At 33.5% G+C, this 18,030-nt stretch overlaps 1 protein-coding gene across 1 annotated transcript; it reads right to left on the minus strand.

Annotated features, from left to right (window-relative positions):
- Positions 1 to 544: 544 nt before the first annotated feature.
- Positions 545 to 16,577, minus strand: LOC111896002 (zinc transporter 5). The gene is made up of 3 exons (XM_023892034.3): positions 15,957 to 16,577; positions 1,146 to 1,295; positions 545 to 947 (listed from the first exon to the last, which is right to left on the minus strand). Exons 1-3 carry the CDS (start codon positions 16,542 to 16,544, stop codon positions 642 to 644), a joined length of 1,044 nt encoding a protein of 347 aa, XP_023747802.1. The 5' UTR covers positions 16,545 to 16,577; the 3' UTR covers positions 545 to 641.
- Positions 16,578 to 18,030: the final 1,453 nt, after the last annotated feature.

Raw genomic sequence — 18,030 nt, forward strand, 5'->3', positions numbered from 1 at the left:
TAAGCTTTTCTGACAAACCAACACACGAAATCGCAACCTGCCAACCCGTTTATTATACTGGTCATGTTCGGATGCGCAAATAATCCGCGAGTTGACACGTGAACATGTTTATTTTATTAGATTAGGAAAATAAAATATTAATTAATTAAATGAATGAGAGAGAGAGAGAGAGAGAGAGAGTAAGCACTGATAAGTAATATGTGATATTTAGACTTTTCTCCATTACTCACAAACCTGATTATGACCAATAATCTGAATCTGATTCACAAACCCGAATATAATTCATAAACCTACGAACCTATAAAACTAAACATATTACGCAGGCTAATCCAAGTTAGAGTTTAGCAAGTACCTTTCGGCCATAAACTTTTCTAAATGATAACTAGAAAATAAAGAAAATACAAATGCTTTAAATAAATTAAATGCCATGTTTTACTTTCCCTTATCAAATCTTTTTATTAATACGGAGCTTATTCACCTTCTATTCTTTTTTTTTTTTAATATACATATGTTTTTTATAATTCAACCATTGGCCAAGGAGAACTAATCCAATAACATTTGATGTAGCCTACCCATCATATAAGTATCAAATATGAAATAACTATTCCAAATTACCATGTTATATAAATTATATACATTGTTTATGCCCATTTGGCTAGCATAGACATAAGTCCTGCACCAAGAAGAAGAGAAATATAGGAACCAAATAGAAGGATCTTGTTGTTTTGCATCTTATGATTCTTAAAATCGGGTGAAAGAAGGTCAACAAGTGCCATATAGATTAAGATTCCAGCCGCTGCTGCCATTAATATCCCTTCCACGATAAGAGCAGTGGCACTGTTTTCATTATACGTGTTGCTTACCAATATTCCCATCACAATTCCACTTGGAGTCGTAAGGGCAAAACACACTGCCATAACTGTGGTAGCCAATGACTTAATTTTTGCCTACAAAAATTACACATACTATTTAGGTTTTTCATTTATTGATCAGTTTTTTCCTAGTGAAAACAGTATGAAAATCAGATGTCTTTATTTTAGGATTATTTTTTTTCTTTTTAAGTAAATATAACGGTTATATTTCTACAAAATAACAAATATACTTATTTAAAACTTAATTCTCTTTAGTAAAAGTTGAATCCATACCTGAAATAAGCATCCACCAAGACCTACTCCTTCAAAGAATTGGTGGAAGGACAACGCGGCAAGAAGCGGTTTTATGGTTTTTGGGTTTTTAGAAGCACCCAAAGATAATCCTATAACTATGGAATGAATGATGATTCCGAGCTCCAACACCTAAAAATTAAAAGACAAGAACAATTATTGTTTCCATATTTGACATTTTATCGTAAAACAATAACTTGTAATGTGCGTCTCTAATTGCTCATATGTGTACTACTCAAGTTTTAACAAAAAATTAAGGTATGTGCATTGTGAGCTATCCTTATGCTTTATGTAGTGTTATGGTTCTATGAACATATACAATGTTATGGTTCGTATAATGTTATGGAACTTGGTATAATAAGGTTTAAAAATCCTTTGGTAGAGGTACTTTTAGAACATATATATAAGGTCATGCATGATCTTTATGGACCTCACTATATAACATCCTGTCATATCATTAAATACAATATCTAAATCTCTCATTTTGTAAATGATTTCGTTTCAATAATCTTTGAAAGGTTAATATATAAACCTAGCTTAATTTCTTCATTTATAATTTAACATATATTGAAGGCTACTTTACAATTTGTGACTAATAATTACATTTTATTATTTGCTATTGAATATACTTTTATTCGGTGAAGAATTGTAAATTTTTGTTACAAGAAAATCGAAAACAATACCTTAAAACGAAATGCGTTAATTTTAGTATAAGATGCATGCTATTATAACGTTCTGTATTAAAGAAAATTATATGCAATCTTGTTTCGCATACATGAAACATGCTATACCGGAATAACGAAATGAGGGGCTTCAATTATGTTTGGATTTCCAGAATTTTAATAGAAATAGGTAGCTAGAAATCACTAGAAAAAGTTCTCACACATCATCAACAATAATTCTCCAGCGGTGTTGTTGCAGGGGAAGCGGAGGTAACCGACAAAGAATGGTGAAACGTTCTCCGACATTTTGGTAGGAGAGGCAAGGGGAAAGATAACTCACTTGTGGTGGATGACAACGATGACAACGATATTGTGAGGGCAAAACGAGCTTAAAAGTTAAAATTACGATGAAAGAGAAATGCTAGAGAATATTTGGGGACCACTATATTTATTTGTTTAAAATAAAAAAGTAATTAATAGGTAAATAAAAAATTAAAATATAGAACACAAATTATGCTGATCTTTACCATTTGTTTTTTTTTTTTTTTTGACAAAATTGGAATAATGGTCCCTGTGGTATGTATATTTTTGTGGTTTTAGTCCAATCTCCAAGTTTTTTGGATTTATAGTCATTTTGGAGTGTTTGTATGTGAAAATAGTTCCTTCGAAAATTGAAATGACTATAATACCCTTGGGGTATTTATTTTTCATTTTTCTTAAAATTTAATATTTATTCATTTATTTTAATAATTAAAAAAATAATAGAGGACTCACCCCCTGATCGGTCTATATTTATAGCACAATAAATTGTACTAAATATGTTGAATTGATGCATAATTGTCCAAGAATGACACTACTTTGATGAGTTGTTGAACTTTATATGCAGGTCATTATATACGACTAAAAATGGGTGGAACCTGCAAGAAAAATGAGCAAAATGAAGCTAACAAGTTTGGGAGACGAATTGCTAAAGGAATGAAGAAAAATAGTGCTGAGAAATTTGACCACTCTTCAATGTTGTGATCATATATCAAGATCTAGATCTCTAATTGACATGAAAGAAGAAGTTCTGGAAACTAGACAAAATTTCCTACATGTTTCATGTTTTGCGTTTTTACTGATTCTATCGTTTTCATTACCGAAAACGAGCAACAAAGATGAGGGACGTCCTAGAACGCGTCTAAGACGCCCCCTAGGATGCCTACCCATATTAGACCATTTTTCAAGTGCAAATCAAGGATGACAGAAGGCATGTAAACACCCTGAAGGACGCCCAGACGTCCTACCTGACGTCTAGTACGTCGACGCAGAAAAAGACCCGAAAATCAATTTTTCAGCACCTATTTAAGGGACATTAAACCCTAATCGACTTTGGACTTCTCCCCTGCGATTTTGCCCAGTTTTGGAGGGTTACAAACACATTCAAACCTTCTCCAAACACGTTTTTGATCACTCCAATCCGGTTTTAAGACGAGAAATCATCAAGTTCATAAGGATTCAACATTAGAAGATCATATCTCAATATCTAGATCTCCAATTGACATGAATGAAGAAGTTATGGAAACTAGACAAAACTCCCTACAAATTTCATGTTTTGCGTTTTTACTAATTCTACCGTTTTCATCACCGAAAACGGGCAACAAAGATGAGGGACGTCCTAGAACGCGTCTAAGACGCCTACCCGTTTTAGGCCATTTTTCAAGTGGAAATCAAGGATGAAAGAAGGCATGTAAAACGTCTTGAAGGATGCCCAGACGTCCTACCTGGCGTCTAGGATGACGACGCAGAAAAAGACCCGAAAATCAATTTTTCAGCACCTATTTAAGGGAGATTAAACCCTAATCGACTTTGGACTTCTCCCCTGCGATTTTGCCCAGTTTTTGCGGGTTACAAACACATTCAAACCTTCTCCAAACACGTTTTTGATCACTCCAATCCGGTTTTAAGACGAGAAATCATCAAGTTCATAAAGATTCAACATTAGAAGATTGTTCAACCAAGGATATTCATCATCACCACTACAACTTCAGAATTTCCTTACTTGTTCCTCAAGGTTTTATTGTTTCAAACTTTGATAATCATTGGGTTATAATTGTTTCATGATTTCAAGTTTGTTATTGGATTTTATTATGCATTTTATTCAAGTTATCTGTTTTATGAACTTAATGGAAGGCTAAATCATTGGGTTACTTCTGGGGATGTTTATGACTTTTGGATGAACAAACTTGATTATTGCTTGATTCTAGTTAATTTCAATTGTTATTTTATGTTTCATATGATAATCTTTTGGTAATAATGATTGAAATTGGGTTGTATGAATTTGTTTAATGTCATGATTACGATAGTCTATTGTCAATTCATCATTTGTTCCAAGTTCAAATAGTCTAGGAATAAAGACAAGTGATTGAATCAACATATATTATTCCAACTTATGATATTGAATCTTAATATGGTAATAGGTAGTTGGAAGACACTTTATTATGAGTTCACTAATTGTTCCTAATCCATTTAGACATAAGGAGTAAGACAAGTAGTAGAATGAACATATCATGTGCCCAAAATTATGTGTTACAAGTTAATAAACCCCAATTGCATGGAAGTAACTGAATTAGGATTCTAGGGAAGAAAGTGTGTGAATCTAAACTGTCTATAACTGAATCAGGAGTACTCTAGTTTTCTCATTTAGATTTTCGTCTTAATTAATAAATTTCCAAGCTTTTTATTTGATCTTTGTTTAAATCCTTTTTCGTGACAATTGCTAGGAATACATTATCTGTTCATTATTTTGACACAAAGTTTAACCACGAACTCATCGTGGATTCGACCTAACTTACCATATCTACTTAGGTTAGTTGGTTTATTTTTTACCAAGACAACGACGTCGATCACCTCTCGCTCTCTCTCTCTCTCTCTCTCTCTCTTTCTCTCTCTCTCTCTCTCTGACTTTATAAAGGTCAACCTTCCCCATTGAAGAGGTGCAAGAAATTCTTTCTCTCTAAACCAGATTGGAGGTATGCTGGAAGAGTGAAAGAGACTGAAATGGGTGTTTGTTTTTGAGCTAAGTCGTTGCTGCCATAAACCTCCCTTCCCTCACCATTATTGGAACAAAAAACACCACCACCTCACTTCTCCCCCTTTCCTCTCATTGAATTCTGTCAAGAACCGAAGAGGGAACCATGAGTGGCCAAGAACTGCCACCCTTGACCATCCACTGCCACCGGGAACCACCAAAAGTCATCGCCAGCATCCACCATCATGTTCCCTTGGGCTGCCAACGCAAACCACATCCACCCATTACCACCGTTGTTGCCGGAAACATCCTTCCCAATCCTCCTCTCGTCACCAACTCATAACTTGCCGAAACAGAAACAAAAATGGAGCAGTAGAAGGCCACCGAAGCAGCCTCCTGCCACATATTGTCGCTGCTCGTCACTACAGTCCAGCCACCACCTTCTTCACTACAGTCCAGCCACCACCCAGATACTTTGAAGGTTGAACCATGAATTTGCTCAAGGAAACAACGTTCTAGGGATACAGGACCATCGATCTGATATTAATTATGTAACAATCGGAGTACCAAACTAAAATTGGGAATTGGGAATGACACCAGATGAAGATTATGATATAGAAGAATCTAATTAGGGTTAGAGAGCACATACAAATTAACAATCAGAGTACCAAACTCATCACTACAGTCCAGTCACCACCTTCGTCTGGTCCTCTTCTTCTTTCTTTTTCTTTTTTCTTCCCCCAGTAGATTCTGCCCCCAAATCCCCACATTTTCCCCCATTTTGACTCCTGATCCCTCTTCAGAAAACAATTTAAAGATAAAATTGAACAATTATAGTAAAAAGAACAGCAACAGATTACTTAAAGGTACAAACACTGCCATATATATATATATATATATATATATATATATATATATATATATATATATATATATAGAGAGAGAGAGAGAGAGAGAGAGAGGCATATGAACGAGGTTTGGGTAGGTGGTGGCTTTACACAGGAGAGAGAGAGAGAGAGAGAGAGAGAGATAGAGAGGTGGGCCTCAAATTAGGTAATTATTTTATTTTTCATTTAAATTAAATAGAAAAAGCATAAAAAATATCAGAAGGGCATAATTGTCTTTTCAGTTTACCGAGGGACAAAAAACGCAAAGAAACTAGCTCAAAAGGACCACCAATCCAAAAAGGTCGTGGTTTGGACTAAACCCCCAAAAATTTACATACCACAGACACCATTTTTGCAATTCGGTCTTTTTTTAGTATTTTCACTCATTTACTTTTCAATATCAAAACTAAGAAAATGATTATCTTTCATTAACATTTATTATTTTTTTGTTAAATTTTGTTTATACATATATTGTACTCGTTTTATAGTGAATTAAAAACCATAAATTTTGATATTATATATATATATATATATATATATATATATATATATATATATATATATATATATATATATATAGAGAGAGAGAGAGAGAGAGAGAATTACAAATATAGTCAAAACCGTTAATTACTTTGTAGAAAAATAGCAAAAAAAACTCAAATTACAAAAATAGTCATCAAAATCGCAGATGGATTAAGCTCATCTGCGATTTAACCAAGCCATCTGCGAACGTACAAATCGATAAAGCACATCTGTGATTTAGCGATTTGTACGTTCGTATATAATATATATATATATATATATATATATATATATATATATATATATATATATATATATATATATATATATATATATAGTTTTTTATTTTTCTAGTATAAATAGTGCGTACAGTCGACTAAAATCGCAGATGAACTAAGTTCAAATACGATTTTGTAATTTTTTTTTCAATTTTGACTACGAAATTGATAGGTTTGACTATGAAACAATGATATTATATATAGATTCTTGCAAACAATTATCACTTTTGTTGTTATTTCTTTGGAAAATTTGTTTAAAACCTCTCTAATAGAATGAATGAATATTTGGTTTGCATATTGTCGAAATTATTAATGAAATCGTCCATAGTGCTTCCAGACAGAGAGTTCTCCATCGAAAAGTGTGAAAAATGAAACCAAAAAAATTACGTTTTTATACCTACGAAAAACATGAAATCGGAGATGGAAGGTGAAATCACAAATAGACTACTCCATCTATGAACGTACAAGTCGCTAAATCACGGATGTGCTTTAGCAGCTAATACATTCACAGATGGCTTTGTCAAATCGTGGATAGGCTTAATCCATCTGCAATTTTGATGGCTATTTTTATAATTTGATTTTTTCTTGGCTATTTTCTATAAAGTAATTAACAGTTTTGGTTATATTTTTAATTTTCTCATATATATATATATATATATATATATATATATATATATATATATATATATATATCACTTTGGACTATTCATAGCATAAAAATGGAGTCTTGATGGGTGTTTGACCTCATGCATGGATTAAGACTCTTGGTAAGGTCTTAATGGGTTGTTAGGAACATATGGAATATGCAAAGGCATAAAGTTGCCAAATTAATGCCTTAAGACGTCATAATGGACTCAGATCTAAAGATTGGATGTTGGAACATCAAGAATTAAGCCTTTAATGGATAAATGTGCTTAATCTTCTAGTACGTTGGGCGTAGTATAGCGTATGCAACCCATACAGCTCAGGGACGCAATATGCTACAGGGTTCATCTTGGTTTTCCAAGATTGATATTCGGTCGGGGTACCATCAGATAAGGATTCATGATAAGGATATACCGAAGACAAATTTCAGGACCCGGTACAGGCACTACGAGTTGTGGTGATGTCATTCGTGCTCACCAATGCCCCAGCAGCATTCATGGATCTCATGAAGAGGGTGTGAAGGCACCAAGGCTGGCCTATTTAGTTATTTGTAGTGTTTATTGTGGATTCACTACTGATGTGTCCGGTATGCATGTATATAAGAATGTGCTAGTACTTATTGACTAGATATGTGAAGACCCCACGGGGAGCCCGCGGCAGTTGGATATAAGACCATGTGGGGGAGCCCATGCCATTCCTAGGTAAAGACCATGTAGGGGAACCCATGGCAAGTAGTTAAGACCATGTGGGGGAGACAATGACACACATGAGTAAGACCCTAGAAGGAGTGCACGACTTCCCTATATGTTATGTATGAGTTATGTAGTATGATAGATATTTCTCTGAAATATGATATGCTAGTTGACTTTGTGTTATTTGCATGGAAGACCCCGGGGGGAGCCCGTGGCAGTTGGATATAGGACCATATGGGGGAGCCCATGGCATTCATAGGTAAAGACCATGGGAGGAGCCCATGACATGTCGGTATAAGACCCTGGGAGGTGCCCACGGCATCCTTATATGTTTGTATGCATGGCTTATGTGATTTATGTAGCTTATATAGCTAGTATGGTTTATGTGATTATGTGGATTGTGTGGGGTATGCTCTGAGGAACTCACTAAACATTAGCTTACAGCTTGTTGATTGTTTCAGGTACTTCAGAGCCTAGGGGCAAGGGCAAGGTTTGATGGTGCGACGTGTACTCTTTGGCATTTTATATGGGGACACTTTGATATTTGAAATAAAATGTTGATGTTATGGATTTTGAAAACAGTTGTGATGGAATGTTTTGATTAATTAAAAATGAAAAATTCATTTGGAAATTTTGGTCGTTAAATATATATATATATATATATATATATATATATAGAGAGAGAGAGAGAGAGAGAGAGAGTTAAAAACTAAAAATAAAATACAAAAAATAAAGCTAGCCAATCACATGTGGAGAGAGAGGGTAGAGTACCTTCCCCTCATCCTTTCCCCGTACTACCTAAACGACATCCATGGTGTTGTGTTCCAAGGTGTGGTTCCCTCCCCCACACAACTTTCCCACTACACATTGTTTTGCCTTGCAAGTTTGGTCTTGGTGGTATACTCCAATCTTCACTTTTACTAAAATTTTGGATTTTTAAAATTATTTGTCAATGTGGTTTTCAAAAGTTACAATAGTGGTTCTTGAGGTTGATATCCTTTAAGAGATTCTATTAAAATCCAAAGAAATGATGAAATTGCCCTTTTTCCATGTCCTTGTCTTATATTCCTATTCCTTTTATTTTATTTTTTTATCTTTAAATGAAAGAACCATCAATCATTACCACCATCACTAATATCAACACTACCACATCACCCCCTCCACCACCTGTTGTTTCTAAAAAAACCAACCACCAACCATCATCATCACAAATCACCACCAGTCCCATCACCAATCACCAATCAACACCAACACTATCACCATCACCATCCTTAATCATCACCAATCCCACCACCAGTCACCACCATCTTTATGTCTTTCATTCCCCACTAATATCGTAAAAACTCTCCATCGTATCTGTAGTCTTCGAGGAGTGTAACTGTAACTCGTCTCCACATACTACAACTCCAAAAATGAATTTTTAAGGCCTCACTCCCCCCTTTTCCCATTGTTATAGTTAGAGTAATTGGCATGGGCAATGCCAACTCCCGTTTTTGTAACATTAGACAACGGAAAACGGCATGGTAACGGCCGCACACCGCCCCACCTTTGCTGTTTATAGCCGTTAGTAGCCGTTGCGTTGCCTCCCTTTGCTGCCATAACGAATTGTAACGCCAAAAAATCGATTAAAATTGTCACTTGACCGATGTTGAACGGTCACAAATGTAATATATATATATATATATATATATATATATATATATATATATATATATATATATATATTCAAATTTCCTCACATATAGATATAGACATACATTCATTTTTACCAACACCATTCTTCTCTTTCTCTCATCTTATTATTAAACAAAAATCAACCATTTTCTTATTCAACCAAATATGGAGCAAAACCCGAACACCCCTCCTCCAAATAGAAACACATCCGCTCCACAAGGTTTCACACCATATGAGAGTTATGTGAACCTCCACAACGTTCAAAACTCACCACACATACCATTTTCAGGAAACATTTTCAATCCCGCCTCACCCTCAATGCAATTTCCTACATCAGCCTACTTGCAACAAAACTCAAACCTTCAACAAAATCTTTTTGAAAACTTTAGCTTCCATGCTACAAACAACCACATAAACACCACCCACACAAGAAATGATTGCTGAAACGCAAGGAAGTAGTTAGAAAACTAAAAGGAGAGGAAAAAATAAAAGGAAAGCGATCATTGAAACTGAAGAAGAAGAATCTCCACTATGGTGGACACCATAGTGGCATATCGCAATACCGATATAAAGAGAGTTGGTTTTGGGGACGTGTGCGGGACTTCAAAAAATCCAACTATAGGAAACGATATAAAGAGACTTGGTTTTTGGGAAGTTGTGCTCGGAAAATTTCACAAAATTTTGAAGAAAGACTAAGCATATCACAATACCGATATGCTTAGTAGCGAGTGGACTGCAATTAGTCGGAAGTACACCATGTTTAATGGGACCTACAACAAACTTTCTTCACAAAAACAAAGTGATGCGAATGATTTCGATGTGTTCAAAGTCACAAGGGAGCAATATCACGTCGAAATGGGTCGTGTTTTCGAGTACGACAAATTTGAGATGGTGAGAAACGATCCAAAATGGCTTAAAACGCCAAAATCGTCGTAGGTACAATCGAAGAGGTCGCGTGGGTTGAGTTTGTTTGATGTTTCTGACGCACGAACAAACATTGATCTTAACGCCGACACAAATGACATCCCTGACGACATCGAAAAGATCTCCCCCCTCCCCCCACATCGATCGTTGGGCGCGTCAAAGCAAAGCGTGCTCAATGACATGAAGAAGAAACCGATAGAAGGGCACAAAAGTTGGCGGAAATGAAAGAAAAGTTCGACCAACACAATCTAATTGTACAACAAAAGGTTGAAGTGCAACGTGAGCACTTGGAGTTCTTTCGTAAGCAAGCGGAAGAAAATCAAATGACGGGGGATTTAGCAATTCGTCAGACTTGCGAGAAAATATGAGACCACGACGGGCGCAAGTACTCCGAAGGATGAAGGAGATGATCGAGAATAAATATTTGGATGACTAGTGTATCGTTTTTATGCTTTAAGACTTTTTTTTGCGTTCAATGTTTTTTTTTAGTTTTTAAATGTTATGGTTAATTTAGAATTTATTTGAAATTGCAGGTTTTTTTTATAGATAATATAAAGTGAATAAAAAAACAAATTGGCAACATAAAAGATAAACAAATTGAAAAAAAAAAGAAATTATGAAATGAAAAATAAAGAATGTTATAACATATTGTCAATTTCTTATAACATTATAATGATATGACATGTGAGAAGACACCTTTTGATGCCTTAACATATTATAATAAGAGGTGTTCGTTTGGATGGATCGATTTGATCCGATCCAATCAAATGAATCCAAATTGATTTCGGTTTTCAAAACAATAATCTGAATAGTCTAAACTAAATTAAAATCTGATCCGCTCCGATTTAATTACAATTCGGTTGGATCGATTTTTATAATTCGGTTTTCAAAACCAAAATATTTTAAAACGACCTATAACTTTAATATTACCTAATTTTACACAAGAAACGAAAACAAATTATTTAGTTATGATTTTAAATCTATAAACAACTACTAAGAAGATATATTATGGTTAAGTATATTATAGATAGAGAACAAAAGCAAATTAATGTTTTTTTTTATCGGGTGAAACATTTTTGAACCTATTTGAAAAAATAAACTACAAAATTAATAAATAACTATAGATACAACGTATAAATAAATAAATAATAAATGTTATTCAGTTTTTTTGGACAATTTGGTTCTTATTTTATAAATCAAAACAAATCTGAAATCTAAAATAATAATTCGGTTTTATTCAAAATCAATACAAAAATCCGGATATCCAAATCAAATAATCCAATCTGAATTATCCAATTGAACGATTCGATTTTATTCAAATCATAAACAACTCTAGTTATAATATTTTGTTCACACCCACCAATCTTAAAAAATAAATCTTCAACGAGACCATTAATTAGATTTGTTTTCAACTTTTGGCATCAATTTAACGAGACCATTTATTAGATTTGTTTTCAACTTTTGGCATCCAAATACATATCAATTTTGAAAACTCATGTGGTAGAGATAGGGATAGGATAGGAGAGGCGTATACGACAAACAGCAGGGAGAGTGATGTTAGTCGAATGTCCCACGGGATTGTTGTCTTTTAAAGCTATAGGAAATTACAAATTTATCCCCTTTAGTTTACTAAAGTTTTTTCTTTTTAATTTTGTTCAAAGATAATTTAGTCATTTTACACTTATTTGGAGACCCATTTACGGTACAACAGTGCTAACTTTTGGACTGTAATTTACTCAACGAAGTACACTTTTATATATATATATATATATATATATATATATATATATATATATATATATATATATATATATATATATATATATATATATATATATATATAAAAGCAATGTATTATGGATGTTATTTTAAAATGATAGTGTTGTCATTTTTTCATTGGTTCCATCATATATTGTCTTAATTATTTATTTTCCATATAATCATTCCTTTTATATATATATATATATATATATATATATATATATATATATATATATATATATATAAAAGTAAGGGTAAAATGTAAAAATGTATAATATAATTTTTTTTAAATTATAGAGATGCATCTTGTCAAATTTTAAAGATTTGACTGAAAGTGCGAATCTTTTCAAACCATAGGGACCGAAACTGTAATTTACTCTAAATATTTTTTTAAAAATACAAGGCTGTGGTTAGAAACGTTTCTTTTTAATTTTTGTCTTTATCTCCAATGTTCGCCAATAACAATGATTGATGTACGAAATCTTATAAATAAGATATAATTCAAAAAATAATATTAGTATTCATTTATTAACCTGTCACGTAGGTCCTATAACGAAATAACGTGAATGTTGTCGGATGTGAGGTTTGCTATTTTTTTCCAACTTTTATATCGATGTTATTCTTTTAGACGTTAATTTTAAGAGGACATCTATCAAACATTTGAACTTGTGAAAATGACCCTCTATTGACTATTATATTATCTATATTAATATCAATTTTTTTATTAATTATAATTATAATTGTAAAGCGGAAACAAAGTTACCTTTGACCTTCCCTACAAATCATCCAGATTCTCATCCGACACATACAAACCCGCCCTCACCTTCCCTCATCGTTAGATTTTTTCTGTTTTCTTGAATCGGTTTTTCCCTTTAGACCGAACCAAAAATCGAATTCTATTTCAGAATGGTTCAATTTGAAAATCAAGAAACCCAAATATTTTTTTTTATCTTCCAACATAATTTGCAAAATTTCTAACATAGAAAGCTAAAGTTCTAAACATAAAAGATTTAAAGCTTCTAAGATTGAAAGTAAGATTGAAAGGTGAAATTGAAAATGAAAAGTGAAGTGTGTGTATTAGTAAGGAATTCATGAGGATTATGAGCCTTGAATAATGAATAGTGAAAACCCTAAATTGGTACAATGGTTAAAATGTCTTTTATCCAATACTTTTATTTATTATAAAAAATATAAAATAAAATTTTTAATTAATTAATTAATGCAATTCGAATTGTCGGTTCGGTTTAATCTAAAGCTTATGAGACCTAAATTCAAAATTCAGGTTAGACTGAGACAAAACTAAAACTGAATTTAAATATGGTTTGGTATGAAATCAATTTTAGTTTCATCTAATTTTCAGGTTTTCCGACTCCAGAACAAATAAGACCCCTCGATGTGTACGCTATCGCGCAATACAATATATAAGGTGCCATCGTTGTGTGATGTAAACATCATACCGACCCCCAAAAAATCTCCAGTATACATGTCTTACTTCATCGATTCACCGCACCCTCTCTTTTGAAATTCGACCGTTTGTAGCCGCTGGCAAATGGCTATATGTTGATTTTGTTTTTTCAAAACCACTAAAAATACATTACTTTCTATTGTATTTTTCACACACAAACTATTCTTAATTCATATCGTCTTTGAAAGGCTTTTGCATTCCAAATGTGAATCCAAATAACCCTCAATTTACAGATCATAACAAATTGCAAGCAAATGTTCATCCGTTGGGGCGGTAGTTTTACCAACCACAAATGGATCAATCTATGCTTTTTCCCCAACCCTAACATTTTTATTACCAACAAATAACATAAAAATTTTACATGATGCAACCTCTTAGCCCAACCACATTTCACCCCCCCTCCCCTCTCCTCCCTGAATATGTTCCCTCACCAGAAGTTGATTTTATCTGGGAAACCCAACACGATCCTGAACCGGTACCCTACCCCGAACCCCAAATAGTTCGGGAAACCCAACCCAAACCATCCAACCCCAAAAGACGAGGTAAAGGAAAAGCACTTTCTCGAAAAGAAAAGATGGAGTCTCAACAATCCAACCCCAAAAGACGAGGTAAAGAAAAAGCACTTGCTCGAAAAGAAAAGATGGAGTCTCAACAATGAACCAGATGAAGAGATGGTTTTAGTGCAATCGTTGGTCGATATTTCGGAGGATTCCAAAAAGGTAACGCATAAAAACATGACCAGTTTAGGCAACACATTAAAGAGCGATTTCTTATGGTGATGGCTCGTGACGAGTATCATGCTAAACAAATATGTCACAAAATTCAACGATATTTACAACAATTTGGTAACTTAACGGAAAAGTGGGGAAAACGAAGAACAAATTTTAGAGACAACCCTTAAAATTTTTCTTATTGATAATAATAAGAAGTCGTTCAAGTTTCTTGATATTTGTAGGTTTTTATTCAAGTCCCTGAAATGGATAGACGATTTTGGTAGTGAAGAAGGTGGTTAGAAAAGAACCAAAGTTTATGAGACGAGTTACACTATTTCATCGGATGAACATTTTGGAGTTGACTTGAATGAAGTGGATGAACTCAAGATTGAAGAGGTAGTTTGACCGATGGATTGATATAAAGTGAAAAATAGAGGCTCATCGTCGAGTACACACGGGACAAACATAGAGTTGCTAGTAATTTGGAAATTTATAATTTGAATTTTGAAAGTTGTTTGAGTTTTGAAAATGAGAAGTTGGAAGAGAAAAAGAAAGCTAAAGAGGAAAAACAACGAGCTCGAGAAAAGAAGCAAAAAGGTGGGGATATAGAATTTTTAACAAAACATTTTCATCACCTCACTAAAAACGTATTCGATATAGTCTTGAGGGTTGGAACAGACATAATGAAAAAATATTATAACTAGTGTTTTATCTAAAAAATGTCGTTGTTTTTTTTTATTTGCTGATTTTAGTATGTAATCGTTTTAATTAAATTAATGAATTGTTTTTTATTATTAAATTACATTTTAATCAATTTAAATATATATAAGTTAGTTTCAAATGTTTTCACTATCTATTGTATGCATGTATGCATGTATGATTGATTCTAGACCAATCATTTTAGTTATTTTAAGAAAATAATTAATGCATATTAAATGCTAAATATGTAATTAATATCTATTATATCTTCAACATGTAATATGCATTAATTACTTTATTAAAATAACTAAAATGATTGGTCAAAAATCAATTATACATGCACACAATAGATAGTGAAAACAAAATAACTTAACTATATATATATATATATATATATATATATATATATATATATATATATATATATATATATATATATATATATATATATATATATATATATATATATATATATATATATGATAAAGTATTATATTACATCCATTTATCGATTTTGTGGGATGGAAGAAAATATGAAATGACCATACACGACATTACAAAAATAAGATATACATAGTATGACACCACCAACTTAATTCCCACCCTACCCCTCGTCGTCTTCACTGTCTCCCGATTCGCATCTCTTAATTTCTTTCTTACTCCTAAATTATACAATTATCACATCTATATGTATAAATATGTGCATTTTATACCTTGATTTTTAAGGTTTATGAGCATTTTAGTCTTTTTTTTTCCGAAAGATTTTTTAAATTTTCTGTTACATTAGATATTTTATTAATTTAACAAATAATCAGATACTTTAATTATTTAAAAACTAAAATGAAAACTTTAATTATTTACCTGAGAAACAATCCTATAACGCTTAACTTCGGAATCATCACTCGTCGACAACATCGATCCATGAACATGGCCATGGCTTGCATGCATGTCATCATCCACATGCGCACCATTCACTTCTTCATCTCCCACCACTTTCGCCACCGCAGCCGTCTGAGCCCTAACTTGGTACGCCGCCGCCGAAGTCTCAAACAACAGTGTTGCAATGGTGGCTACCATCGCCACAAACCCAGTGAACGGAAAATCCGCCCAAGGGTGTTCTTTCAAACACGGTGAAGTCAAGCTCTCGAACGCATTCGGAAGTATATGAATAAAACCGGTAGCCAATATGACACCGGCGGCGAATGCTTTCACCAGAAAGAAACCATCTTTCTCAGGACGTAAAGCCGGAAAAAACTTGCCGGCAAAGGGAAGAGAAATGCCTATACAGCCGGCGGTGAGAATGGAAGCAAGTGCTATCAGTTTGTACCTGAGGGCTTTGCTTTTGTCGCCGTTGGTTTCTTCTGGTTCACAAGTGCAATCGGCAAACACTCCGGTGATTATTAAAGTTGATAACAAGAATGCAATAAATATTATTTTATGAAATTCCATTTGGTTCAGTTTGGAAAGAGTTTTATGAGTATTCTTATTATATATAGAGCGAAAACACTGGTTTATCCTTATATGGTAAATCCAAGTATTAGCAAAACAAATTTTACACGAGACATAATTAATTAAATGATAAATATATGGTAATTTTATTGATCAAATTATGGGATATATTTTAGGGAAAACCTCATTAAATTTATTATCTTTTGGCCATTTAGTTCATAACTTCACATATGTTTTTTTTTTAATTTATTTAAGTACCATAAAATCACATTTTTATTCATTTTGATCTTATTACCCGGTAAATATATACCCATTTTCAAAAGTTATATTTTTTTGCCTAAATTTTAAATTTTATTAAAAATTAGAACTTCTTATTTTAATAAATCATCATTTGACCTTCAATTGAGTAAAATAGTTTAGTAATCATCATACAACGAATGAGAAGGTAAACTGGCAACAAGTTGCGCCGCTAAACCATTTTGTATGGCTATGCATGATCTGTTGTAGTTTACTAAGAAGTTCCACCACATTCGACACAAGGAAACCAAACGTATCAAATGCAAATGGTATGAACGCGTATTGATTTTCCATGCACGGTTTCTCATGTTTGGTGACCTTGCAAGCAGCAACTTTTAATGCAACCTGTCCCGTCGTGAAACCCCCGGCCCTCAAACTTACGAGAGGGGATATCCCTATAAGGTCCACACATGCATGTTTCCCTCCAACCCATCCAAAAATCAAAACGTCAGCCGGTCTAAGGGTTGACCTTCCTTCTGTCGGGTCGGTCAAGAAATTCACAGGAGCCTCTTTCTTAGCGAAAACCCCGACACGCTTACATATGTCGACCAAAACATCCCTAACCATATCATGTCTATATTTGAACCCTGGGAGCTCTTTGCAATGAACTGCATGCTCGCCGAAAGAGTCTAAACATGCTTTGCGGCACACTGAACATACCCCATTGGCTAGGAATATTGGAATCATGAGTCGATATCTGAGGATGGTACGATACTCCACCGGAGACATATGTTGGCCAAGCTCATCTATAGGGATAGCTAGAAGAAAATCTTGAGCATGTGGTGCACGTAAACACTGGAAAACTGTTTTCTACCGAGCCGTCATATTGAAATTCATTTCCATATCTTGGATAATTTTAGTAAAAAAGGCACTCGCCAGTGTATTCTGGGATTTTTTTTTTTTTTTTTTTTTGGGGGGGGGGGGGGTGTCCTTAGTAGTAAAACTGCTAAGCTCAATGTCCGGAAGCTAGTTACGAAGAGAAACTAAGGCACAAGCATAATCAAACTTCATACCATAAATGTTACTATCCCGTAAAATTTGGTTCAAATTTTACACTTTTAACCCAGATTTTAAAATTTGCTACAAATTTATCTGAATTTAGTTTTTACATAAATTTTTTTCAAAGTTATGTTTCGAATATGTTTCGTTTGTTATATAAAATCATATTTATACAAAAAAAACATATCTT

Source organism: Lactuca sativa, chromosome 4 (genome assembly GCF_002870075.4).
Source record: "Lactuca sativa cultivar Salinas chromosome 4, Lsat_Salinas_v11, whole genome shotgun sequence".
NCBI classification, from domain to species: Eukaryota; Viridiplantae; Streptophyta; class Magnoliopsida; order Asterales; family Asteraceae; genus Lactuca; species Lactuca sativa.